This window comes from Pterocles gutturalis, unplaced genomic scaffold (assembly GCF_000699245.1).
Source record: "Pterocles gutturalis isolate BGI_N339 unplaced genomic scaffold, ASM69924v1 scaffold43138, whole genome shotgun sequence".
NCBI lineage: Eukaryota > Metazoa > Chordata > Aves > Pterocliformes > Pteroclidae > Pterocles > Pterocles gutturalis.
In genome coordinates this window covers 1-26,043 of record NW_010122003.1, presented here as the reverse complement: position 1 = coordinate 26,043, position 26,043 = coordinate 1, and the positions used below count along the sequence as shown (strand labels likewise).

At 39.6% G+C, this 26,043-nt stretch overlaps 1 protein-coding gene across 1 annotated transcript in view; it reads left to right on the top strand.

Annotated features, from left to right (window-relative positions):
* Positions 1-22,750, top strand: part of POU6F2 (POU class 6 homeobox 2) — a 23,239-nt gene extending 489 nt beyond the window's left edge. Inside the window, exons 2-4 of the mRNA XM_010077403.1 lie at positions 10,932-11,100; positions 18,762-18,930; positions 22,196-22,750. Coding sequence (XP_010075705.1) covers positions 10,932-11,100; positions 18,762-18,930; positions 22,196-22,700 — 843 coding nt within the window. The 3' untranslated portion in view covers positions 22,701-22,750. The remainder of the gene's footprint in view (positions 1-10,931; positions 11,101-18,761; positions 18,931-22,195) is intronic.
* The last annotated feature ends 3,293 nt before the right edge of the window (positions 22,751-26,043 follow it).

Below are 26,043 nucleotides of genomic sequence, written 5' to 3'. Positions count from 1 at the left end.
GAATATGAGACAGGAGAGGCCCACTTGGCCTGTAAAGTTCAGTTCTTCGTTAGTGATCACCCAGCAGACTAGGGTTTGAAATGTTTTGGAACGTGCAGAGAAAACAAAAATATAAATCTTATTAGTCTTCTTCACTGGAAAATCAGATATGATTGTGCATATTTGCATAGACAGAAAGTATTCTTAGGGAAATTATCGTTCACTGCAAGGCACCAAGTAGTTCACAGCCTTCAGGGTGTGTGCAGCAACTGGGCTGAGGTCCGTAAAGGTTTCTGTAGTTCTTTTTATAGTACTCTAAAGTCACATTCATTAGTTTTTTCTACATCTGTAGAGCAAAGAATTGTAGTGCTGACTTTTTTCTCTGAAAGAGAAGAAACTGAGGATGGAAAAGACATCAAAAGGTACTTCTAAAAGTGTCACTCACTTAGATGTTCAGCTTAGCATTCCTATTGCTAGTAGTGCTTATTTGCTAGTCCAGCCTACACCTCCAGTTGCAGGTAGCAGCCTTTTGTATGTTTCTGAGAATCCCAGGGTCCCCTGAACTCCAAATTTATAATTTTTTTAAAATTTCAAATTCAGAGGTAGAGAGACAATCTGTAAGGTAACTTTTTTGTTTGTTTTCAAAATGTGTCACATCCAAATGGTTACACTCTCTTTTTTTCCATCCTATCCCCTATGGTATCTAGCAGAGGCATTTTCAGAAGTACTTGTCATTTATCTAACTCTATTTTCTTTAGTGGGAGCAGACTTAAACTCCTGGCAAGTGCTTTTGCAGCTGTCACATGTACATGGTTTTAAACAAAGCGGGATGGATGGGAGGGCAGGCTCTGTGTTCTCCAGCACAGGAAAGCCTGACAATGGAATAAGAAACTCATCAGCTTGCATTTAGTTTCCTGGGGGTGTGTGAGGTGGAGTGTTTGTTTTTGAGTCAGTCCCCTGAAGAGATGAGGTCCTTCCCTCCTTTATGGGGGGAAGCTCTCAAAAAGCATCACAATCCTAAGATCCCATTTGAAACTCACGACATTTAGAAGTAAAGAGGAGGATAGGGATGCTGTATTATTCCCTGAGACCTTCTCACCTGCAGAGCATCGCGCCTTCCGAGTCCTGCAGCAAAGCAGCCTCTTCCAGGCAATGTCCGCCAGTAGTACCAGTGGGCAGAGAGGCGTCAGAGGTGTGACCTTTCTCTGCACAGCTAGTGTCACTGGGCTCACATAAAGGGACAAACTGCTGCTGAAGCCTGCAGCTTGCTGAATGAGAGCAGGGGTTTGAGGTAGAAAGGCTCTGTTTAGCCGCATTGTGCTGTATTGCAGCGGTTCACCCAAACTGCACGCTCATGTGCGACAATCAGCTGGCGCGGACAGTCAGCAGAGCTTTGGATATGTCCAAGAGCCAAAGATGTGCCCCGTGTTGCGCTGGTCTGCCCAGCAGTGCTGTGTGAGTAGAAGACATAATTCTGCAAGATCAGTTTTGCAGGGTCCAGCCTGTGCCTCTCACACAGAGTCCTGAGGTCCTAGGGGAAGGAAGGGCCACCAAAGGACACAGAGCCTGCTTGCTTGCATCTGTTAGAGCCTGACTGAGACTGTGGTTTTGATGGGGGGGTGGGGGGATGGGGAGGGGGAAAGTAATGCAAATACTATATGAAAAAATAGTACACATTATCATTTTTATAGGTACCACAGAAAATTATTTCTATGTATTTGTGCTCCCTCTACTGGCTCTTCTGCTTTTACTGAAGAAAGTCAGAGGAAATTTTGCCATTGATTTCAGTAGGAGCAGAAAAGAGGCATGAAAGCCAGTTTCCTCACATGAATAAAGCTGGTGGAAAGTCAAAAGCAGTTGAGCTAGTACTATATAACTTGCTGTATCATTTGAAAAGTAAACAGAATTATAGAAGCTATAAAAAGATCCTATATTTACCTTATTGCCTGGGTAAAGACCTCGCCAAACTATAGTGTTTGGCTAATGATAGCGTATTTAGTCATAAGTTTAAAACCTTGTTTTCAGAGGAACTGAGTGCTCAAACACAGAGGGCTTTTTAGAAATATTTTTGAAAATGGTGTCTCACTGCATTTGTTGTCTTGTAACTTTTTAAAAGACATTTCAGAAGCGAGAAAGAAAAGCACAAGACAAGTTTGTGTAAAGTTTTGAGAATATCACGGAGAAATAAATGAGGAAATAAATGTTCCAGTTGCAGATGATCCTAGTTTAACTTTCAACTTGTCACTTTCTTGGAAACTCAGTACTGCACGAGAAAGAGAAGTGATTGCAAGCGATGATAGTAAGCTGTGGCTTGTTAGCTGAGTCACAATAATTGAACCTCTGTAGCCTGTTTCAGTTGCTAATGCGTGCTAGTGCTTACTTTTTGCCTGAAGCCTGAAGACTTAAACGCCTCAGATACTGTTTTTAGTCAGCTTCACTTACATAGACTACATGCATTATTTATTCATACAACTTTTTCAAACTTGACAGACTAAAACCTCAATGTCTTCTCCTGGAATGAGTTCATAGGTTACTTACACGTAGTACAAAGCAGTGCTTCTTTTTCTGTGTTGTAAATAGGTTGCTTTTTAATGTACACAAGCAATTCCACTATAATCCTATTCCTCTAGTTTTTAAGAATAAATAGATGTTTCCGATTTATGCTCTTTAAACTACCCACATTAGGGATTGCTCTTTAAATTACACTTAGTAGTTAAAGCTTCAGTGTTTTCACTGTTTTCCGATATTTTGCTAATCTAAGCAGCATCGTCTATGCACACACCGAGAGTTCTAGAAATTGTAATGGCTTTCTAAAGCAGGCAGCTGTTTGCACTCCTGTTGTAGTCTGTGTCCTTTTTATCTCTGTTCATAAACAAGTTTTTTTTCCCTTTAATTATTTTTACTGCCCATCTCCCAACGATTTCAATTTCCACACTAATCTCTTTGAGATTTTGTGATCAGAACTCAGTGCCATGATCACAGTGTGGACGCCTCACTGTTTTAGATAATAACAATATTTTCAGCATCATTTTCTGTCTTTATCTCAACACAGCCTAACATCCTGCTTTTTTTGTAACTATCCCTGCTCATTGTGCAGGTTTTTCAATAAGCAGATGTATCCACCATGATACACCTTTGCTTCCCTGATTGTTACCATGTGAGTCACTAAAATGTTTCCTTTTAATATGAGTCACTTTGCACCTATCTACTCTATATTTCGTCTGTCATAATGCTCCCTCAGCATGTTGTAAACAGGATCTTTAAGTTGTTCATGGTATTCTGTACTAACTTAAGAAGTCTGCCTGTTCCTTCTGTTGATTCAGCTTCATCATTGTTCACCATCTTTTCTTGTTGCTTGCTAAAACCATTCAAAAAATTTGGTATAAATCCTTTGGTCTCTACTTGTAGCCTCCTTTCTTGAAAAAAAAATTATTTATTTCCTAATTTTATATTTCTTCCTTTTTTAAAGCTGTTTATGTTTCATAATAGAAGAGTACTTTGTAACCTTAACTTATGCGCTTTGTCCATGCCTCTCAGGAGGGATTCTGTCAAGAACAGATGAGCTTGTTGTAAGAACTTGTTAGTATTGTTGTTTACTATCAGATTTGAAAACCTTGTTGTTTCCTATCAAAGATGTTCTTTCATATCTTTAACAACATGTGCTAACACTAACACAACTGACAGAAGAACTTGAATCATGAATTGGAGTCTTAGGAAATTTGAGGAAGGATTAACGTTGTTTAACTTAGTCATAGAGCAGTTAGGTATCTGGTGGAAGCTAATTGTACATTTCCTATAGAGATTTCCTGTAGAGACAAAGAGGCATAGACAAGGAATATGCATGTCTAATGGACAACTCAAGCTGTCAAAATGAAATAATTTTTAAATAGTCTGAATCTCTACTAGGTATTTTTTGGTATCTATTGTGTCCACTGACATGAGAGGGCACTAAGGTAGCTGTTTTAGGAGAGACAATTCTTAGATGAGTGAAATTAGGTAAGAAGAATCTGTCTGCCAGTGACCACTGGGGTTCAAAACACATTCTTGTTTATGAATTCCTTAAACAGCTTTCCTAATAATTGGTGTTTTGATAACTATTTGCTTGCCCTCACAGAAGCAACTTCTACGCATTATCTTGTTCCCCAGTGTACCTTATAAAGTGGGTTCCCTTCTTGCTGTTGTCTGACTCTTTCCTTCTACATTCTAGATTCATTAAATCAGGCCTGGAGTCCCAGTTGTCCTCAGTCTTGTTTTATCTACACTGCCTGCCAGAACTTTTCATACTTCATTGTGTCTTAGAGAACTACCAGCTTTGGGCTTCTGCCAACTCTAACACAATAAAACAAGCTACTAGGCAGCATTTTCTCACGTACTCAGTTCCCCATCTTTGTTGTCATTGGCTATCATGCTCCAGCTTAGCTGTTGAAAAGACACAGACAGCCCTCAGTGGTCATTCTCATACATCTGCTTTCCAAATTTCATGCCAGACATTTTCTTTATGCAGTCTCAACCTACCACATACACCCTACCATCTTATGATCACAATTCCATGCAATCCCTTGTTATTCTCTCCCATTAAATTCTAACCAGTTCTCAAACATTTTCTCTCTGCAATGCTCTTATTGCTTTGATGCTGTCTAGTTTTATGAGACATGCACTCTTCTTCCTCTGTGTTTGAATATAGCCACTAAACTGTGTTGTCTCAATCCAGCTTTGGTTTTCTTTTGCCTTTTATATGACTTTCAGTGATGAGGGTGACAATTTTTCTCACTTCTTCATCTTTCCCCTTACCATCAGCATTGCATAATTCCATCTCATCCATGGATAAAAATTACTAGTTTTTTGAAAGTCAAGATTACGAGACTATTTACTAGTACAAGGGACTACATCAGGCTTTCCTTGCCCCGGTAACTTGCCCCACTTGACTTGCAAGTTACATCTCTTCCTGACCAGTTTTTTTGTGTCATCTGCACTGGTAGGAATAGGATAACTCAAAACAAGTCAACATAACTTCACTACACCAATGGGAATAGGAAAATATCACTACACCTGTATCATTCTAAGGAACTGAGGGATAGAGTAAAGCGCTGTTCACTGTTACTGCTACCTTTGAATTATGCACTTACCTACACATTTAAGTCTGTTACTGTAATATTGACATATCATTGCTACTGGGGGTCAGAAAGATGTCTGCACCTGATTTGCCTATAAAATTATATCTTCTATAGAAAGAGCTTAGTATGTGCACAGCCTGTGTGAACCCAAAGAGCTGTTTTATGCTAGATTACAAACATACCAATTCTGTCAGTCTAAGCAGACTGTACAGAGGTCCTTTATACTATATTATAAAATACTGAGAGACAAGATACTTACTAAGCGTCTAATAGATTTCATATTCAGATTCATATATTCACTTGGATTTAGTTGAGTAAGCTAAATTAGGGTGATGGGGTACGGTATTTGGGAAACATTCTGGCAGAGTTGACTGTAAAAGTGATTTGGCATGAAGCATGTGGATATGTGTAATAACTTATTCTCTCCATTTGCTAGAAGATTTAAGAAAACAGTTTTGAAGCCCTTGCCTGGTTGTGCAGTATGAGTAGGTTTGAAGACAGTCTTCTGCTGTGGTGCTCTCAAATCATGGGGTGGCTATGGCACATTACCACTCTTTCTCAAAAACAAGTGTATGGCACGTTTTAGGAAACATAGACAGGGCAGAGAACTCCGTTTACAGGAAAAATCGAAACATGAAACACTTGAAATACTACTTTTGTAAGGCATTATCGTGGCATTTTAAAGTGTTTGGGAATGTCTTCTTATATCAAGGTATTTATTTTTCAGCACCTTCCGTGGACTTTAGTCTTTACTAGAGCTAATGTCCCTATTTCCCAGGAAGAACTAGCTGACATCAGAAAAAAAATGAAAATCTTTATTTATGTGGTAAAGGGGATTGTTTAAAATCTATTTCTTGCTCTGTGCCACTCCTCTTAGTTTTATCTCTTCTGCCCTTTTTGTTATAGTTGTCTTTTTCACCTCTGTCTTCTCTAATTTGTTGTGTTTTCCTCATCTCTCACATTTCCTTTTCACTGAATCATAGAAAAATAGGACTGGAAAGGACCTGGAGAGGTCATGCAGTCCATCCCCTCCTCATAGGCAGGATCAACTGTCCCTATATCATTCTTGACAGATGTTTGTCTAACTTGTTCTTAAAAACCTTCAGTGATGGAGGTTCCCTGACATCCCAAGGCAACCTAGGCCACTCTCCTTAGCATTAGAAAGGTCTTCCTGATGCCTGACCCTAGCCTCCCTTACTGCAATTTAAACCCATTACTCTCTTCTCTCTTCCATTAAGGCCGTATTTTGCTCTTGGTGTTTGTCCAGACTCTCTGTAAAACCACTAGCAGTTCTGTTATGATACAGGGCAATATTCTCTCAAAAGTTTGTTCTTTATTTCCACTTAGTTTCTTTCTCTTTCCTTATCTTGTTACTCTATCACTAGCACGTGTCTGGATGCAGTGAACAACATCCCTGATCTCATAAGAAGACCTTAATACAGGACTCCAGTCAACCATCCCAGCTGTAGGAATAGCCTACATACATAACTTAAGAACAAAATGTAGTCTTCCAGACATAATTCATTTTTTGCCTCTGCAATTAGCAAGCAGTACTACCTTCACCATCAACAGCAGCATGTAAAACTGATGTAAAACAAATAAGAATCAGGCCCATTGCATTTTCCAGTTTATTCTTATGAAGTATTTTGCTGCACTTTATGCTTCTTGTATTCACGTTATTCCTCTAGCTGTAGTGTGTATACATGTATTCCTGCCAGATACTCATCAGTGTTGCTTACAGTCATCATTCTCTGCATGTCTACTATATCCACCTACACAGAATGGCACTTACAGCATCTGCTTCTGTAATTCCTGTGCCTCCTTCAGTCTTTGGATGGAAAACGCACAACAGTCATAAATATAATTCATATTATATGTACGTGTCCAAAATTGGGAAAAGTCAGCTATTGCATTGATTCTGTCATCTGGAATCTAATTCATAATCTAATCGTCGCCTTTCCTTAAGGCTATTTCTGGAGTGGAAATTATAGTGGGTGAAAAGAGAGAGAGTATTTTAATGTCATTTCATGACACAGATCACTATCATTGTTCTTTAAGCAGGACATTTACAGCTTAACCGTTATGTCTGTAAAACAGGGGGTGTGCTGGAAATTATGTAGGGAGTAAAAGATGGAATCCTCCCTCAGTCCCTGGTCAGTCCTTAAGGTGACTCTTCAGTCTCTCCAACCCCATTTCTCCCTTTTCTCTAACAAGCAGTGAGTTAGAAACCAACACTAAATATCCCTTATATATTGCTATTACACCTTACATCACTTTGCATTCAGACTTCACCAGCCATATCCCTTTTTGCCCAGCTAAATTTTGAGAATTTCTTACATTTGTCCAAAGATTTCTGGATGTCTGACAAGAAAAACTGTCAAGCTTCTGGGTATCCCAGTTATTCCAAAAATACATTTGCAAATGCATTGTGCAATACATGTGCAGAGAAGCAAGCGCTTCCCAGACTTAACCAGCGTACTGTGCATGTGCTACATAGTGGCTCTGGCTGTGTGCTTGCTTTATGTGCACAACTGGAGAACACAGAATGCCCTCTCATTCTGGTGCTTCCTGGAAGCTTCAAATTTACTGTGTGCTGCTGAGCAGTTGAACTGTTCAGGGACTATATGTGTGGCATGGCTGGAAAATGTTGGATTTGCCATCTGTGTCTTATGTGAGCTTGTATTTCCCTCCCTGCGAAATACTCATGGGAAATAGCATAGAATCAGAAAAAATTAAGGCTGGCAGGTCAAGGTTCAAGAGATTATCCAGCCCACTCTGTTGTTCTAGGGTGGAGTAGCTGTTTCAGTTTTTGTCTTAACTTGCTCCTAAGCACTCTCACAGGAACTCCACAGGTTCCCCCAGCAATTTATGCCAGTGCTTCACTGCCACGTGAGACAGCATCTAATTTGAATCTTCCAGGTTGTTGCACCTCATTTTTTCCCCTATAAAATGTTAAGACAGACTCATTCTCTCCTCTTTTCATTAGCTCTGCCTGTATTTGAGGCAGGCATCGCATCCCACTTAGTCTTCCCTTCTTTAGATTAGACACAACCTGTTTGTTCCAGGTGTTCTCATAAGTCTCAGGTAACTCTCGGACCTTCAGCCACTCTAATTATGCTCTTCCAGTTGGTCCAGACTTTTTCTGAAGTGTGGCATCTAGCTGTGGATGTGGAGCGCCCCACTGCAGAGGTCTTTCCCATGCCTAGGAGAAAAGAACATTCTTCATGTGCACTGCAGATGGCAGTCCCGCTCACACAGCTTGGTATGGGAGTTGCCCTTTCTCTGCTTTTGCAACATCTCAGGATTGCTGGTGGCATGTTCAAACTGACTGGATCATTTTGAATCCTAATCCTCTATTCCAGCCCATCAAAAGTCCCTCCCAGTGTGTCATCAGCACATAAATTTAATAAGCACATGCTCTTCTCCATCATCCAGGTCATTAAGAAAATGTTGAGTAGTGCAGAAGAAAGGCAGACTTCTGTGAAGAACTGTACGTGCACACTTTTGTTTTCACAGGTAGATATCTATCCTCTTGGGTTTGTTTTCCGATTACTTTTGCATTCATTCTGCAGCAATTTCATCTAAACTGTGTTTCCCTAGGTTATAGAGAATGTCACACGAGGGAGTGTCAAGAGGCTTGTAAAGTCAAACCACCTACTGCTTTTTCGCTGTCCACAGGCCAATTACCCTGTCTTAGAGGGAGACCAGATTGGTTTGACACAGTTTGTTCCTAACAATCCATGTTGTCTGTTGCTACCCTGTTTCTTGCGGGTGCTTACAAATTGTTTGATTATTTTCTTCAGTACTTTTCCACAGGCAGAAGTTTAGTTGACTGGACTATAATTTTGCAGATCTTTCTTTTTAAAGAGAGCTACTACATTTGCTCCTCCATCCTCCCAGATAAGCACTAACATCTTTAAGACTGTTTCAGATAGTGCAAAACATGGAACTCATCTAAATACACTACTTTTCTTCCCTCACCTAGGCTGAAATCTTTCATTTTGCCAGAGATTCCCTTGGACAACAGACTCAGAGCCCAAACCCCTGCCTGTTTCTGAAAACTGCAGTCTGGACTGCTTCCTTAGGAGAAGATACTAAAAAAGTAGATGTTCCGGGTTGGGAGCTCTCTATAGATAAAATCCAACCCTTGGTGAATTTTTTTTGAAGATGCCCAGTGCCTGCATGAGTCTGAAATCTGGAAGCCTTTCAATCAGCTTCTCAACTATTATCCCTTTAATAAAGTGCCAGTTTTCTTTTTTAAAATGTGTTCGATCCAAATAATCTCCTTCAGATAATAAAATGTTAGTGTTTACTGATCCCTAGGGAAGTCAGAATAGGCTAAAACTGGTCAGATAAATAATTTTCATTATTAATAAATTTTGTGTTATATAATTCCATGCAGGAGGTAGAAAAAGGAGTTGTAATTTTTTCCATACTTAAACAGACCTGTAACAGGAATAATGTAATGAAAATTGTTCATATGTATTCCACAGAGAAGTTTCATCTTGAATGCGATCAGATACCTTTATCTACGATGGCATACAATTTGTTGTCTGTGTAGCGTCAGTCATTTCTGTGGGTTCTGGGAGCATATTATATATAATTTGAGTATTCCTAATGAATTCAGCTCCTTTTCTGAAGTTATTTGTTCAGTTAAATACCAAGAGAAAAACTCGTACTCCTTAGAATGCAAGAAATAGATTTAAATTACTGACTTCAAGCAAGGCCAAATAGGCCTTTATCTTTCCCCCTTTCTGAGAATGCAGATAACAGATATCACTTAAAAGCGAAGCCTTTTATTACCTTTCTGCAATCTTTTTTGATCAATATCGAGAATCAACATAAAATAAAGGTATAATAAGTAGCAGCCACCTGAGTGTGTCAGGACTGTATTAACGTATTATTAGGCTATGAAAGGGCCGTACTGAACTACTAGAAGCCAATTCAAAACTGTAAGGTCCATTGTGTCCTTCATTCTGTAGAGGGACTGCCCTTTGAATTTACTGGGTATTTTATGTAAAAATCACTACCAGAGAATGTTACTAGTTTTCAATCCCACGTGAAAGCTTATTATTGGCAAAGAGGATTAATGATTCTTTCCTTTCCCCTAATGAACAACCAAAGGCTACACTGTTGTAAAATTTGTGAAAAAAAAAAAAATTGTAAAACCAGATTCATTTATCACATTTAATCATTTGCATCTACTGTACTTGCTAGACTTTTTAGGTATGTCTTACTTGACAGTCCTGATGCGAATGGGGCTCAGAAGTTCCACTGTGTTTTAGGCAAGGACAATTTATCAACTGAGAAATAAGATTTCAACATTTTGGTTTGTTTGCTAGATCTAATGTCATAAACCAAATTATTCCTTTTTGTAGGAAAGGAATATTTCCCCAATTTATCTTCTCTTCCCCATTTCCCCTCTTCTTGGCCTTGGTCCTGCAGTGTGAAAGGACCTCTCTGAAACAATGCTGATTTATATGAGAATCCATGTAGGGAATAAAAGTCTGACTTCATGTGTCAGAAAAGAGGTAAGGACATGTATTTATTAAATCAGAATGCTGCTGGGAATATCATAGGTCTCATCACCCATTTCAAACACGCATTTAGCTTCTAATTAGATTAAATATCTGATTAAACTGAGAAACAATGGAAGGCCAGAGTTCAAAGGAGCTCAGATTGCTCCTGCTGTAACACTCTGGCACCTGAACTAAGTCCATGGTATTTAATGCTCCTATGGGATTAGTTCCCCAGAAGTAGATGGGTGAGATGGTGCATTGAAAGTTTCCTGTTGCTGCTTCATGCTCTAAATACCTATTTTTACATTTTAACATATAGCTCCATCAGCCCTCCCAGACGCAAGTGGGACAAGCAGCCTCACAGCCCAATCTCCTGCATTTGGCTCACAGTCAAGCATCTATGTCTCAAAGCCCAGTGCGTCAGGCTTCCTCCTCTTCTTCCTCATCCTCCTCCTCTTCAGCTTTGAGTGTTGGCCAGTTAGTCAGCAGTAAGTATTTCTCCCTGGCTCTCCTTAATTCTCCCCTCTGTTTGTTCTCCTCACTGCTGAGTTTCCTGATCTGCTTTCCCTCCCGTTTTTGGTTTTTTTTTTTTTTTTTTAATAGTAGATTGTATATTGCTATTGTAGAGTGTCTCTTACCAGTAGGAACTGCTAAGTGCTGTAATGGATGAGGCTTAAGGTAAACCTGCCTTGAGAAATTGTAATCAATGCTAAAAATGGCCATAAAAATGGAAGCAGCTGTTAATTGAGTTATGAGGGCAATTTTTCTAACTAAAATGTAGTTTATGTTCTTTGCAAATGAAAAGGTTTTGAATCAGTCAATATAATTAATTATATTGCTCAGAATTTGGTGGGCAGACAGATCCTTTTATTTCTGGTTAGGCTGCTTGTTTGTTACGGTTTGTTTGCTTAGTTAGTTAACGTAGCAAACAGTTTTACAAACCCTAGCACTACATAAATCTAGAGCAAGATGCCTTTCTTGCCAGGAAAAGCCTGCACAATTTAAACAAGAAAGAACTGTTACATGTGGGAGAAGCATACTGCAGCGAAATAACTGAGTTTCAGTGTTAGGATTGTAACAGCTGACCTCCTGAAGAGCCTTTTCCCCCAGATCACACAGTTCAGAGTCTTCACTATTACCTTACCAGCATTAACTTTGGTCTTTACATAGCAAAAACAGCAGGTTAAAAGCATACATAAGAAGCATTAGCAGTTTTTGCACATCTGCAAAAATCTGAGTGTATTGGATGACGTTGTTCAAAGACACTCCATGTACGTATTCCAAGTAAACAAACACTATAGCTCACACTGTGTTGGTAATGCAAAACATATGACTGATACAAGCTTATTGAAGGGCTTGGAGAAACTGTCATGCAAAGGAAGATGTGGAAAAAAGTCTTGGTTAGATTATTTCAGAGATTGTTTACATGGAGAAATAACTAGCAGAGCTATAGTGTTAAAATTATGCTGGTGTAACTCCCAGTGTGAATATTTTTATTCTAGAATAAAAATATCTACATTGGTAGCTGTAAGTACATAAAATATATAGATATAATTATAGTGATATAAATATACTGCTGTTGCTCTGTCAGTAAATTTTCTCATGTAGACAAGCTCATAGGAAGAACACAAATAAGAGGCTTCACGTTAAAAATAATATTACCCCTTGCTTATGTTGGAAAATTGACTAAAATAACTAGCGCAGAATAAGTTACTTTTCAATGGCTAGTCCAGATTACCTTCCTTGTGAACATTCTTATTAAAAAAATATTCTGGAATAACTTTTGAAGGGTACTCTACCCCACAGTAGTTATTCCAATTAATTTCCCCATGTGGATAAGCACACTACACAATAAAGGCAATATGGAAGTAGCCCTTTTAAATTTACAGGATAAATCCATCAAAAGTTAGGAGATGCTAGAAAAATAGTTGCTTGTTCAACTGTATACAGTTCCTCTTAGAAGATGTATCTTATAACAACATACACTTTGATTAAAATCACGCTATCAAGATTATTTTCTCATCCTTCTTTCAGTGCATTCCCAATGGAATTGTTCTAGGGATACATCAGAATTACTAATGGAACAGGTGGGCTGTTGTCCCAGGGTTTGTTCCCAACTGATTCACTAAACTCTTCCCCAGTTTGCGTAACATTTGCAGCAGAGAGCTGCAGAAGGGTGAAGGATTGTCTTGCTTCAGGCAGTAGATGTCTGAGGAGCTGAAGCTTTCTGTGTGCCACGTAATTCCAGTGCAATGGCAGACAAGTCACTTAAAACAGATTTTTCACAAGTGCACCCTCAATATTCAGCTTGAGACTCTGGACTTTAATTTACAGAAGAACCTGGTACTCAGAGTTACAATTTTAAGTGCACTTTCACTGTGAAACTCTATAAAGAACCATTTAAAAACACAGTCTAAAGAATCATCTCCTACTTGACCTAGACTGGGTACCCAAAAAGGCTTCTTCCTGTAATATCTGTCTCCTCTGTGAATGAGAAGGGGAAGACCCTCATCTTGTAGAAACACAAGAAAATAAATTAAGAGTTAAAAAACCAGAAGAGCTCAAGAGGAAATTAATAACTATGTCTTTGGTGAAGAGCCTTAATAGAGGTCTGGGGGCACATACTGAACTGATGGGTGATACATCAATCAGTTCCTCCGTAGTGAAGCACAATTCGTCCTGTTGACTGGACGAGGCAGGGATCTGGGGTAAAAGAACAGGTAATCCAGGGCTCAAAGACTACTGTAACTCCAGCATTTTGTAGCTTCTGAGTGTTTACTTGCACAACTCTAAGGATGTTCTCTTGGCTTCATTTTTCGCTTGGATAAATTTTAAGGTTGTTACAAATGCAGAATAGTAATGTACGTCAGTCTTATGGTGAGATCATGCTTACATTCATAGTTGGAAATATGAGATCTGCTGTCAGTTGAATGCATGGAGAAGCTGATAGGTTGTGTTACAATCTTGTTGGTCCTGCTCTAAAAGGAATAAGACACATGCTGTGCTCACGGATTTGGCTGAGAGCAGAGGAGTATGAGGCATGGGAATAGCATAGAATCATAGAATCATTAAGGTTGGAAAAGACCTCAAGGATCAATTTGGGGAAGAGAGGGAGATACACTAAAGAATATAGACTTTCTACTTGTTCCTCTCAGGCTTGACTCCATCCAGCACCTGTCCTGTTCCAGTCCCATTACTTCCTCATGCCATTCTCCACACAATTTGTGCTCCCTTTGCCTCCGTGCTTTTGTTCCTCTTGCCTTCTCCCGGCAGTCCTTTCTCCACAGTCCATCATTCCTCCACTCGTCTTCCCATTTCAGTTCCCCTCCAGCTCCCAGTCAGTCTCTGTCCCCAGACCATATCTGTGTCCCTTTTACCAGCCTTTTTGTTAGGTAATTTCTGTCCTCCTCTACCTTGTTTTATCACTGGTGCTGCCTCTTTTTATCTGTTTTCTTTCCTCCACCCCGGTGACTACTACTGTCTGTACAGTCAGACCCTCTCTCCCTCCACTCCAAACTCAGATCATTGCTCCTTAGTAGTCTTCAGGAATTTTTTCCCTTCCATCATTTCTTTTTTTTCAGATTCAAGGTTAATTTTGCCCCCTCTGCACCCAAATCATTTAGACGCCGCTCCCACCCTCCCTGGAAGCCACCAGAGGAGTGTGGAAAATGATCACCGAGAGAGAAGAGTCAGTCTCTCTGTCTTTAGTTGCCATCCTGGCCCAAAGCAACCCAAAGCCACAACCATAGAAGGGGGGAGTTCTTCTCCATCTACTTCAGTCTTAGACTCAGGCCTCCTTAATACAGGCAAAATCTTTTGTTGCCAAATATAGTAAAGTTCATGTAAAACTAGGCATATTCAACTATCTTATTCTGTTCATCGAATTGCTTAGAGCAACATAGCTTCAGTAAATAAATAATTATTTGGGGCAAGGTTTTGCACACTTACTGTAAAGAGAGTAATTCTTTTTACAAGAGGTTGCCTCACATCAGTGGAATTACTAAAGTACTATGAGAAAGGGATCAGAATTGGGCTTCAATAACTTTAGCATTCCATGTTCCTTGTTTTTATTCCTTTTTCTTTTCATTGTAGTCGTATTTCTTATGATTTTACATTTTTTCTTTAATGTGTTTCCTAATTTTAAAAATATGCATTTCCTTCCTTTAATTTCCCTTTATTTTTTTATTTCCTGTCCTTTTTTTTTTTTTTTCCCCCTGGACTGTTATGTTCTTTATAGCTTCTCCCTTTTATCTCATCCTCACCCCTTCATCCCTCACCAGCAACAAGTGCTAGTTCTTCTAAAGACAAAAAATTATGGGTTTTTTTTTTTTTAAAAAAAGACATTTAAAAAGGTCTGCATAAGCAAGGACAGCAAGATTCACCTCTACTCTTCCTGTCCCTTCTGTATCATTTCTTCGTATTGTCTCATCCTATCTCTGTTCTCTTTTCTCTTCTTTGTTCTTCATTCAATTCTACATCGTTATTCCTCCTTTTTTTCCATTTCATTTTCTTCTTCTCAGATACATCCCTCTTCTCATTTTTTAACTTTTCCACCCTGTATTCTCTTTGTGGAAATCACCGGTTTCCCCTCATACTCTGAGACTTGTGTCACCATGAAGTTCCTTTCTTCTTTCCAAATTCATCTTACTGTCATCTGCTACTATAAAATTAAAATGCCTCCCACAAACAAATTATTCTTCTTTCTTTCCCCTGAGCACCACTCCATTTTCCATTAGCGATGTTTTGTCCTGCCTCTCTTATCCAATTTACTTTCCATTGGACTTCCTCTGCCACTTATTTCTCCTGTCTGACTGGAGAAATCATCCCCTGTAATCCCTCCCATGGTAAAACTCTGCAGAACAGCAATTTGCTTTCTCCTTCAGGGTGCCCTGTTTTTTTTTTCCCCTAACTATTAAAATCACAGCAAATTTGCACTCACCAACAAACTCACGCGGGATTTTCAGAAGAATTCAAAAGTGGGAGTAATATTCCCTTCAGTAGGAAGAAAGGGGGTTCAATGCGGAAGGAAAGCCTGTGGATTTTATTTCTTCCACTCTGGTCACCCACCTTAAACATCCATCAGGACATCTAGGGGAATTTTAAATGGCTTCCTTTTTGTTAGGTGGTATGCACACACATCCCTAAAATGGTCCCAGACCACTTGTCTCACCTTTCTCCATCACCCCGTAGTTTCATAGACACAACAGCCATTGTTTTATCAAGCCATGATGTACACTGGGAATCTTTAAATGCTACAGTAGTAGATCCCAAACACTCAATGAGACTCGTATTCTTTATTTTCATGTTGGCACTGTGGTGCCTTCTCTAGGAAATCCACTTGATTTAAAAAGCACCAGATTATTTACAGTCCTCAATAAGCTACTCCTCCTAAAATGTGAAGTACACTAAACACTGAACTGTTCTGAGAGCTCAGAACTTACTAAAACAAAGTCCATTATCTATTTGTGTATGTTTATATATACGTATGCATTAGTCCACAGAGTCCAAGATTATGTATTGATGGCCTTTAATGGCAATAAAGTCAAACAGACTGGTGCTGTTGTGTGATGATGTCAATAGAGTGGTCTTCATACTATTGGGTTTTATGGAGCTGACAGAACTCAAAGGACTGCTTCTATGGATTTCAAAGGGCTTTGAATCACACCCGAAGTAGAAGTGGTTCTGATTTGATACAAACACTATTTTCCTTAGAGTTAAGGCTTTAGTGTTTCAGTCCACCTCTGTTAGTACTTTGCTCCTCCCAAAGACACTGTGTAAGAACAAAGCCTCTTTCTCAACAGATACTCTGACACATGTTACAATCTAGTCCAATATTCCTGTAGTGCATCACAGGTTTTCTTTCTTATCTCAAGGAGAGCTCAGCCTAATTGTTCCCTCATCCAAGCCCTCTGAGCAGGAAAGGACTTTCCACTGTTGCAACAGCACCATACCGGAAGGATCCAGCAGAACTTGCCAGAATTTCTCTAGAATCATGTATGAGCAAATAACCCCTTAGCTTTCTTTCCTCCCTTTTTATTCCTAACAGGAGTTGGGGAGGGTTACAAGTGCCAGTTGCCATAGCGTTTGCTACTATGAAAGTTCCCTGGGAACACCTGAGTTGTCCTTTGTCACATCCCTAATAGCCTTAGTCAGAAGCCTCAAAGTGAAGGAAGGAAAGAGGTGAGGAAGGTCGCCGTCTTAGTTCACTTTACCCAAGGAATCTTTGAGACCATTATCATTTATGATATTTTGTACATTTATCAGTTGCTCTTCAGAGACCCAAAGGGCAAATAAGCATCCAGCTCCATTCTATGTCTCTGAAAATCAGAACTGGTATGCTAGATAGGCTGTGTATGGGGTAAGCAGAAAAATTTCACACCTCTAAAGGCAATTAGTTTACAAACCTGAGTGGACTTGTCATTATGCCAACTACTCAAAAGCAAATGTGCATCCTGGATTTATATTGAATGAGTGCACGCATGTGTGCTCAGGTGAGCTCAAGCACAGCACTGGCAGCAGGAGGGATGATTCTGAGTGTGGAGCATTTTCAAAACTAGGTTCAGCCTGTGTGTGTGTTTACCTGTATGCATAGTTCATGTGGTCCCTGGTTGCATACAGGAGTATTTTTAAACTACTATTGCTATGTGTGCTTCTTGCACTCAAGCTATGAATCGATATAGGCTAAATTTATATAACAGAAAAACCCTCTTTCCTCTGTCTATTATTGGACTAAAAGATTTTTTCATAGGACATTTCCATCGTAAGAGAATTTTCCATCAGGTTTATAAAGCCCTGAAAATAAAAGCTTTGTTACTGTAATGCTGACAAGCCCTTAGCTATCGCAGTACTAGCAGGAGCCACTCTCATACAGGGTTCAGAATAGTAATGTACTCTAGCACCATCCTTGGACAACTGCTTGCATTTACAGAAATTGATGGGTTATTGTGCTGTAAACTTTTCACCTAAGAAGTCTGAGGAATGAGGTGAAGAACAATAGAGATGTCTCGCTGGGAGAATGGCTTCAGTACACGCAGGATTGCACAACACTTTGAAATCTTCTACCATCCCAGTCCCATGCTGCCTGCAACTTGGCAAATGCTTTCATTTTGCCAGGGATCAGTAGTTTGGGGGGGGGGGAGTTCCATTCTCCAGCTGTTGTGTCATTTCCCTTGATAAGTCCTAAATTGACCGAGTTATCCAGCACCAAAGGAGCTTTCCTGTGGTAGACATGCTTTATTATGTGCCTTTTCAGGGACAAAGGCTTCTGTGTCAGTAAACTGCTATGGAGAGGAAGGACAGATTTATTCTCACAGCATCATAAGCATTATCTTCTGAGGGGCTAATGTAAAAGTAAAAAATTGTGCAGCATTACCATCCCAAACCTAATGGCTGATGTTGCTGTTCCTTGATTATCAGCCTGATGGGAGGCAGAATGAAAAGCTTGGAAGGCTGCTTCTCAGAAGGGCGTATTTTAAAAGAGGATTTTAAAATTAAAGATTTTAAAGGCAGCATTTTGTTTGGGCTTGTTCATTTGCTGGGTTATTTTGGATGTTTGTCTGGCAGTTTGGGCTGGCTGTTCTGGAAAAGGGAAGAAAGGTTTGTGAATCTCCTTATTTGGCATTAACTTTAAATAAAGCAGAAAGTCTTGATTTCAAACTAAAAACCTTAGCACTTCATGCATATATTTAGCCCTCCTCAGACACTGCAAACAAATACAGTAACACCAGCCTTCCTTCTGTATGTGATAAGAAGAGGAAACAGGGAACATGACTTGTCAGCCTGGGGAAGACTTTGTGAGGCACTTGTGGCAGTGAGGAGCCCAGGCACCCCCTTGCTCTGAGGTGAGTTGGCCATGTTCAGGAGTTCAGCAACAGGGTCTTTGAAAAATCTTTCACCAGCACCTGGAAACAGTGCAGCCTAGTTAGCATTTTAGCAATCTGAACATGCTTCATAACATCCTGAGAAGGCAAGCCTATTTCTGTTTGGGGAAGAAGAGAAAGGAATAACTATTAAAAACAAAAAACCAAAAAAACCAAAAAAACAACAAAAAAAAAAAAACCAGGAATGTTTTGATGTTTTGGCTGGTGTAAGCCTAGCTCACTCACATGTGACGCGAAGAACTGACATGATTAAAAAAATATTTCAACAGATCCTCAAACAGCCACTGGAGAGGTGGATGGAGTGAATCTGGAAGAAATCCGAGAATTTGCCAAAGCTTTTAAAATCCGGCGCCTGTCCCTTGGCCTGACACAGACTCAAGTTGGCCAAGCCCTAAGCGCCACCGAAGGCCCAGCCTATAGCCAGTCTGCCATCTGCAGGTAACAAGTTACATCATAAACTCTCCTCTTCTCTATTTCTTCTTAGTAATTATTTGGCTTATTGCGAGGAGCATGCCTGTGTTTGATTCTCATGTCTTTAGAATGTATTATTTAATCTGGGACTTGAATTAGCCAATAATGTTTAGGTGGCAGATAAAATGTTCTGATTGTGTACCCCTAAAGTAACTTTAGCCTTTTTTTTCCCTCTCCTTTTTTAAACAAGTGAGAAACAATGTTCCTGGCATTGAGACTTAATTCATCAGACGAGCTGGAGACCCTGCTGATGCTGGATAAGCACCAGCTGACCCTCTTCATACTGTGCTATTTTCTACAGATAGGGTTACTGAACAAATATTTCATGGCTGCATCCCTGCTAAGTTAAAACCTGTATTACTGTGGTTAGCACTTCACATATAGGATGTTAACGATGATTTACCTAGGCAACACAGAAGGGAAAAAATTATCCTTCCTGCTATCTTGCAAACCAGCAGCTATTAATCTTTCATCACCCAAACGTTTACTAAAAAAAAAAGACAACCCATGTATGCAAAGCAGAAATCTGCCCTAATCATAAGAAATTATAATATAGTCTTGACAGAGTTAAAGTAGTTAGAAGCAAACACTGTATGTGCATGTATGTGTGTTACAGTAATCCCATGTTTATGCATGAGGTAACAAACACACTTAGGTAACAGCTTTTTCCTCTTGGGCAATGCCTTATAGTCCTTCTCCATCAGTGAAAGCCAAGAAACCAACTCTAAGCTCATTTAAGTGGATTTTGTTCTTGGTGATCCATGAAATGCTCTGTCTTTTTATCTGCTCTTTATACTTTTAATGTATTCCCCATGGAACGGAAGTGTACTTTTCCTGCAGTTTAAGACTAAGGTTATAAATAACATCAGTATGGGGTAGTGAGCTTGCAGCTCACATTTTGCTCAATGATTTTCCATAAAACCCATTGATTGTTGTTAAATACAAAAAGCTCCATAGGATCCTCTCACTTCTATGGTCTCCCCTACTGTTTTTTCTTATAAGATACCTCCCTGTAGAAAATAACCTTTATTCAGTCTATACAAGGGTACTACTGCTGGGAAATTTGTTTCAAGACTTGTATATTGTTATACCAAACAACATGTACTGCAGTATCAACACAACCAATGCCAGTGATATGAATGCTATTGCTCCCTGTTGCTAAGGATTATTTTTATTTTTTTCTTCAGTTGGTAAAGAATGCCTAAAATGGGTGGAGTTTTTAGCAATTGCCAATTTGTTGTAGCCTTAAACTGCTGTTTAACATACCGTACTTTAAAGTGATAAATTGCAGTTTCTTTTGCTTTTTGTCTAGTTTACTGTCTTCTCGTTCCCTCCATCTACCTGACACCTGAGAAAGCCACTGGGAATGGTTCAAATTTTACTAAGAGAAAGGGTTCCCCACTAACCGATTATCATTAAAACCCCAATAAAGATGGAGCACCGACATGGCTAACAAAAGCCCAGAGTGTGGAGACCTTTAGAGCGGCAAATTGCTCAGAACACGGGAACTGGGTGCAGAAGCTGGTCCCAAATACTTGCAAGCTTATAGGGTTTGGTTTTTTTTGACTGCCCCAGATGGATATCACTTTGGAGTGTAGTAACCTGCTATGACTGCATTTCTTGTGAAGTACCAAGACAAGCTGCTTCAGGGGCAGTATGCTGTTCCTCAGAAATAGTAGGTTTAACTTTTAACGGTAACAGAGGAGTTTCAGTATGAACTCCAGGGTAATGGAAGGGGGGCAGTAAGGTAAGCAAGATGAACAACCAACTCCCCGTGCCCTGTGCAGATCACATCAGCAATATACCACCTTGCTGGTATGTTCTGCATGTAGATAACGGCATTTGCTTATCTTGAGACCATGCATTCTAAAACATATGCTTCAGCATGAAATATCACTGGGCACCAAGGAAGGATACCTTGTAGTCAATGCCACACTAGGATCCCGGGCACCAGTTACAAATTCTTTGGAATGTTATTATCTGAAATTATTACTTGTCTTATTCGTTGTATGTGAGAAATGCTTTGTTTCCTCCCTGGAATATTTTCTGCAGCCGCCACGTGCTGAACTGAGCCACTAAAAATTGCCAACTCTGGTCACCAAGTTGCTTTGCACAAAGGCATTGATTCAGTGGGTCTCCTCTCCAGAGCACATCGTGATGAGCAGCGCTGGTGCTTCAGCAGCGGGCAGGCTGGAGGGTGCAGCAGCACCACACAGTAATTGATGCCTTTCGGCAATGATAAATAACACAGTGTGCGGGGTGAACGTAGGCGAAGTGGGGAAATACAAATGGGTGGCATCAGAGGACTTGTGTTAATACTTTTTTAATGCATAGCAAGAGAGAATGAACTGGGTAAATGAAAGAAACAAGTACTTCTATTATATAAGACTTGCAATGTGAACTCGGCTCTTCCGCTTGTTTTTGAAAGGATTAAAGCTTTGTGTGGCTGCTTTTCCAGATGTTTGATAATACTTGTAAAATCTGGTTTGGCAAAAGACTTTTGATGGCAAAATGATATATAGAAGACCTCATTTACAGGAAATGATATCATTCTGGTACAGTTTGCAGAAATCCCACAATAAACTCAGCTTGGTGCCACAGCATATTAGTAGACTATTACGCTGGGTTTCATCTGGAAAACATGAGTCTGTCTTTGCACATTGTGGGGGCAGTGAAGATAATTGCAAAGTGTCCAGCTGTTTCAGCTGAACACCACCGTAGCTATGGGAATCTTTTTCCGACCCAGAAAAGGGATTCAGCATTAACTTGCAAACAGTGAAAATTGCTAAAAAATGAAAGGAAGGGAAACCTTACTATTCAGAGGCTAGTAACTACCATTGGTTTGGATTATTAAACATGTGGTGTTTGGACAACATGGTATGGGAGGGGAAACAAAAGGATTAATTGCAAACATGAGATGATAAAGAGCAATTGCCTTTGATCTCATTTCCTGTAATTAGACTTAGCCTTAAGGGTTCTGAAGATCGTCAGAAATATGAAAATGTGACTGATAACTTGTATTATTTAGTATACTTAGAATGTTGTTATAGTGCTTGTTTTGTGTTAGCTTAAATATCTAGCTATATATATATATATATTTAGAGATACACCTATCTGACAGTTTTCGTAATCCATTGTAAATTACCTCTGCCAGTCAATTAGTCAGGCAGGCAGGAAGTCCCACCCTGGCAGAGCATCAGTGTAAGACTCTTCTTTCTCAATTTTCCCTCAGACACACCATCCTGAGAAGCCACTTTTTCCTACCACAGGAAGCCCAAGAGAACACTATAGCTAGCAGTCTGACAGCCAAACTGAACCCTGGCCTTTTGTATCCTGCCAGGTTTGAAAAGCTGGACATCACTCCTAAAAGTGCCCAGAAGATAAAGCCGGTGCTTGAGCGGTGGATGGCTGAGGCTGAGGCCCGCCATCGAGCAGGTATGCAGAACCTTACCGAGTTTATCGGAAGCGAACCATCCAAAAAGCGCAAGAGGCGTACCTCATTCACGCCACAAGCCCTTGAGATCTTGAATGCCCACTTTGAGAAGAACACGCACCCCTCTGGGCAAGAAATGACAGAGATTGCAGAGAAACTGAACTATGACCGTGAAGTAGTTAGAGTTTGGTTCTGCAATAAGAGGCAAGCACTGAAGAACACAATTAAACGTTTGAAACAACACGAGCCTGCGACAGCAGTTCCTATGGAGCCTTTAACAGACTCTCTGGAAGAAAACTCCTAAAAACAAAACCAAACCACACACAAAAAAAAAAACCCTGCACCAACAGAAACATAACCATTTGAACTCTGAAAATACCTGTTCATCAGCCTTGTAAGTAAAAGACTGAGAAAACTACAAGAAGGACAGAACAGTTTATATATGTCTATGGGTTTTCCTATTTAAAAAAAACAAAACAAAACAAAAAAATACACAACACTTCGTGTGTGTGTGTGTGTGTTGTAGAATTAGTTCCCAAAAAAAAGAGAAAAAGACAGTTTTTTAAAATGGACTTAAAGTAAACCAAATAACTGCTTACTTTTTTTCTGTATATTATGAAAATGTGAACACATTTTAAGGAAAAACGAAACAAAACAAAAAAAAAAAAAGAAAAAAAAAAACTTTTATCTGTTTAAAAGCGAATACAAGCCTGCCACCTGGAGGAGTGATGGTAGCCTTTCAGGTATCAAGTGCTGATTGACTATGAAAACTATTAACCAAAGTCAGAAACATGGCATTGCAAACTAGATTGTTAGTCTACTCTTTTAAGAGTGTAAAATTGTGTTATAAATTTTTACATTTGTATTTTGCAAAGAGGAAAACAACAGGATTGATTTCTCTCATCCTTGTTCGCACCCCCTGCAGGTGTGTACAAACAGGTCTTAAAGCCATTCCATAGTGGTCACCTCCTTTCCTTTCCTTTCAGTCAACAGTTTTGCAATCTCCAAGTGTTTGGGTTCCAAAAATAATTTATTTTTATTGTGATTTGTGGGGCTTGGTATTTCTCTTCTAAGGATGTATGTCTTGGTCTGCATTTCTATTTTTCTTTTTTTCTTATTCTTTCTGCTGCCTCCCCCCTTCCAGCTCATTCTCTACCCCTTTCCCAAACCCATATAACCCAGTACTGTTTGAAGATTTTTAAAAAGAGAAGCGAAATCTGAACACTTTTATATTGATACACTGAAATGCAATAGAGGACAAAGAAAGATTAGGATTATGTCTCATGAACTGTCAGCCCACGCTGAACATTGTGCTTACTGTTGACTGTGTAGCTTGGGAGTTCTCTGTCCTTTGGCCGTGAACCCGGAGAGTTTACCAAAACCCATTTTGTAGTATAAACATAAACTGCACACTTGGTTCAGTACTGCATCCAAATTATGGTTCTGTTTGAAGCAATTGCTCTCCAAAGTCTGCTAGCCAAAGAAATTTCTTGAGATTTTGATGAAAACAAACAGGCCGAGAAGTGATGAGGATGTTTTGATCATTACATCACTATGGACTGTTTCAGTGGTAGGGCTTTGTTCCTTCTGCCTTTTTGCATGTCATCCTGATATTGATGCTTGCCCTGTTGACCTCTTCAGTAGGAGGATGTGTTTCTGCAGGTATTTGCTGTGACCGCTGGCTAGACTAAGCAATCAGGATATAGGGAAACCCCTTGAATATCCTTTGGGAATAGTAAGGTGGGTCACCTGGAGTATGTTTCAGGTAAATTGATTTTCCTTTAAAGACAACTTATCTCGTTGGCTTCCTTTTTGATTGGACAAGCATCTTCTAGAATACTGTGGTCACTAGACCTGTGGGTATACCAAGGGAGGGAAGGGTGTTGCAGGTTCTCAAGGGGTATGGGATGACCTGTGAAGGTCGCCTGTGATTGTCATCTTCTGCTGAGTTCTTTTCCAGCTTTTTGGAGTTCAGCCCACTATTAGGGTAGAAGCTGCATCATGATCAGGACTTTCCAAAAGATAACACTGGGGATTTGGTTCAGCTCACTGTAGAGGTGATATCTGCTGATATAACTCCTGATTTTGTTCACTGACCTTCAGGTTTGCTGGTCTACCCAGGACACTGAAGGAGGTTCCTAAAGTGCTGGAGTTTTCAGATAACACTTCTCTTATGGAGTTTTCAAGAACTCAAGGCTATATCCAAAACTTAGTGAAAGAAAGGGACTTCCCTTGATTCAACTGGGCTTTGAATCTGGCCCTCACTATTTGTTTATGGGATTTGCCTTGTAGAATGAGGTTTTTGCTGCGTAGCTGGTAGACTTTTAAGGCCTCAGAGACCATCATCTGTGCCCGAAACTGACTCTAAATATGAGCACTCTCAAAGGTCAGGGTTGGAGAGCACTGAGGATCCACTGGGCTGGGCTCACATCTAGCAAATGCATTTTAGGCTTTAAGCTTCAGCAGGGTATGTTTAAAGATATTTTCAGTATTGCTTTTATGAGGCGGAGAGTGAGAATTGTTATTGACCCTTTTCCGACTGTTGATGTATAAATACCTGCCAGGGGAAAAACCACCTCAGTAACCACAGGCAAATTGTGAGTGACAAAAAAGGCGCTTTATCCACGCTGAGCCCCTGAAGCAAAAAGAGTCTCACAGCAACATCTGCCTCTCTGGTTTTTTTGTTTTCCTCTCTCTATCCGTAGATACCTATATCCAGAGGTATACCTGTTATCTATACCAAACATCCCTAAACTTGTGGCCACAATTCAATTTACATAACAATCAGGAGACCACCCAGAAGCCAAGAGGGAATCAGAGAAGAACAGTTCATATTTGGGAGAGGACACTTCTGAAGTCCTACCTGTGTCTCCAGTATGCTGCTAATTGTCCAGTCATTAATGCCACACGATTACCTGTTCAGCCACCCCTGAGACCATACACCACTCCCCCCTCTACCCCCATCAAAACCATCAACCCATTCTTTGCCTAAAAACTAAATTTCCTGTTCTCCCAGGGACTGCTCTAAATTTTGTGAAGAAAAATCCCCCAAGAAGAAAAGTTAACTAAACAGTGTATGAAAGATACTAAATGTTTTAAAATATGCTGGCAGCAGTTATATAAGCTCTTTTCTGTTCCAAAGTACATATCGGAAGGATATAACTAGGACAGTGAAAATGTAAAATAAATAAAAATCGCCAGCTTGGAAGAAAAAATGACGTTCATCCCACAGTCTTAAAACCATTCACATGCAGTGATTTTTTTGACAGTTTTCTAATTTTGTATTATGTTTTGTAAATTATTTATAAAGTGTTGTAATGCTTCTTATATTAATTTTTTTATAAACAATTTTTTGCTATGAGGCATAAATGGTGCCTGAACAGATTCTTAGGAAGATAAATTACGTGTGAGTCATACATCTTTGGGGGGCCATAAATATTTTGTTTTATTTTATTACTGGTAACATTTCAGGTTTCCATTTGTAAACAATTTTCATGTATTAATTACATTTGAATACCTTTTAATTTTGCATGTGATTAAAAGATAGATTGCTACCAGCAAATGAAACAAAAGTCTCTTCAGTCATATGTGAAGGTTTAATGGTTTTCCAATTTACTGATCATTGAGTTTTTTTAAAATATATATAT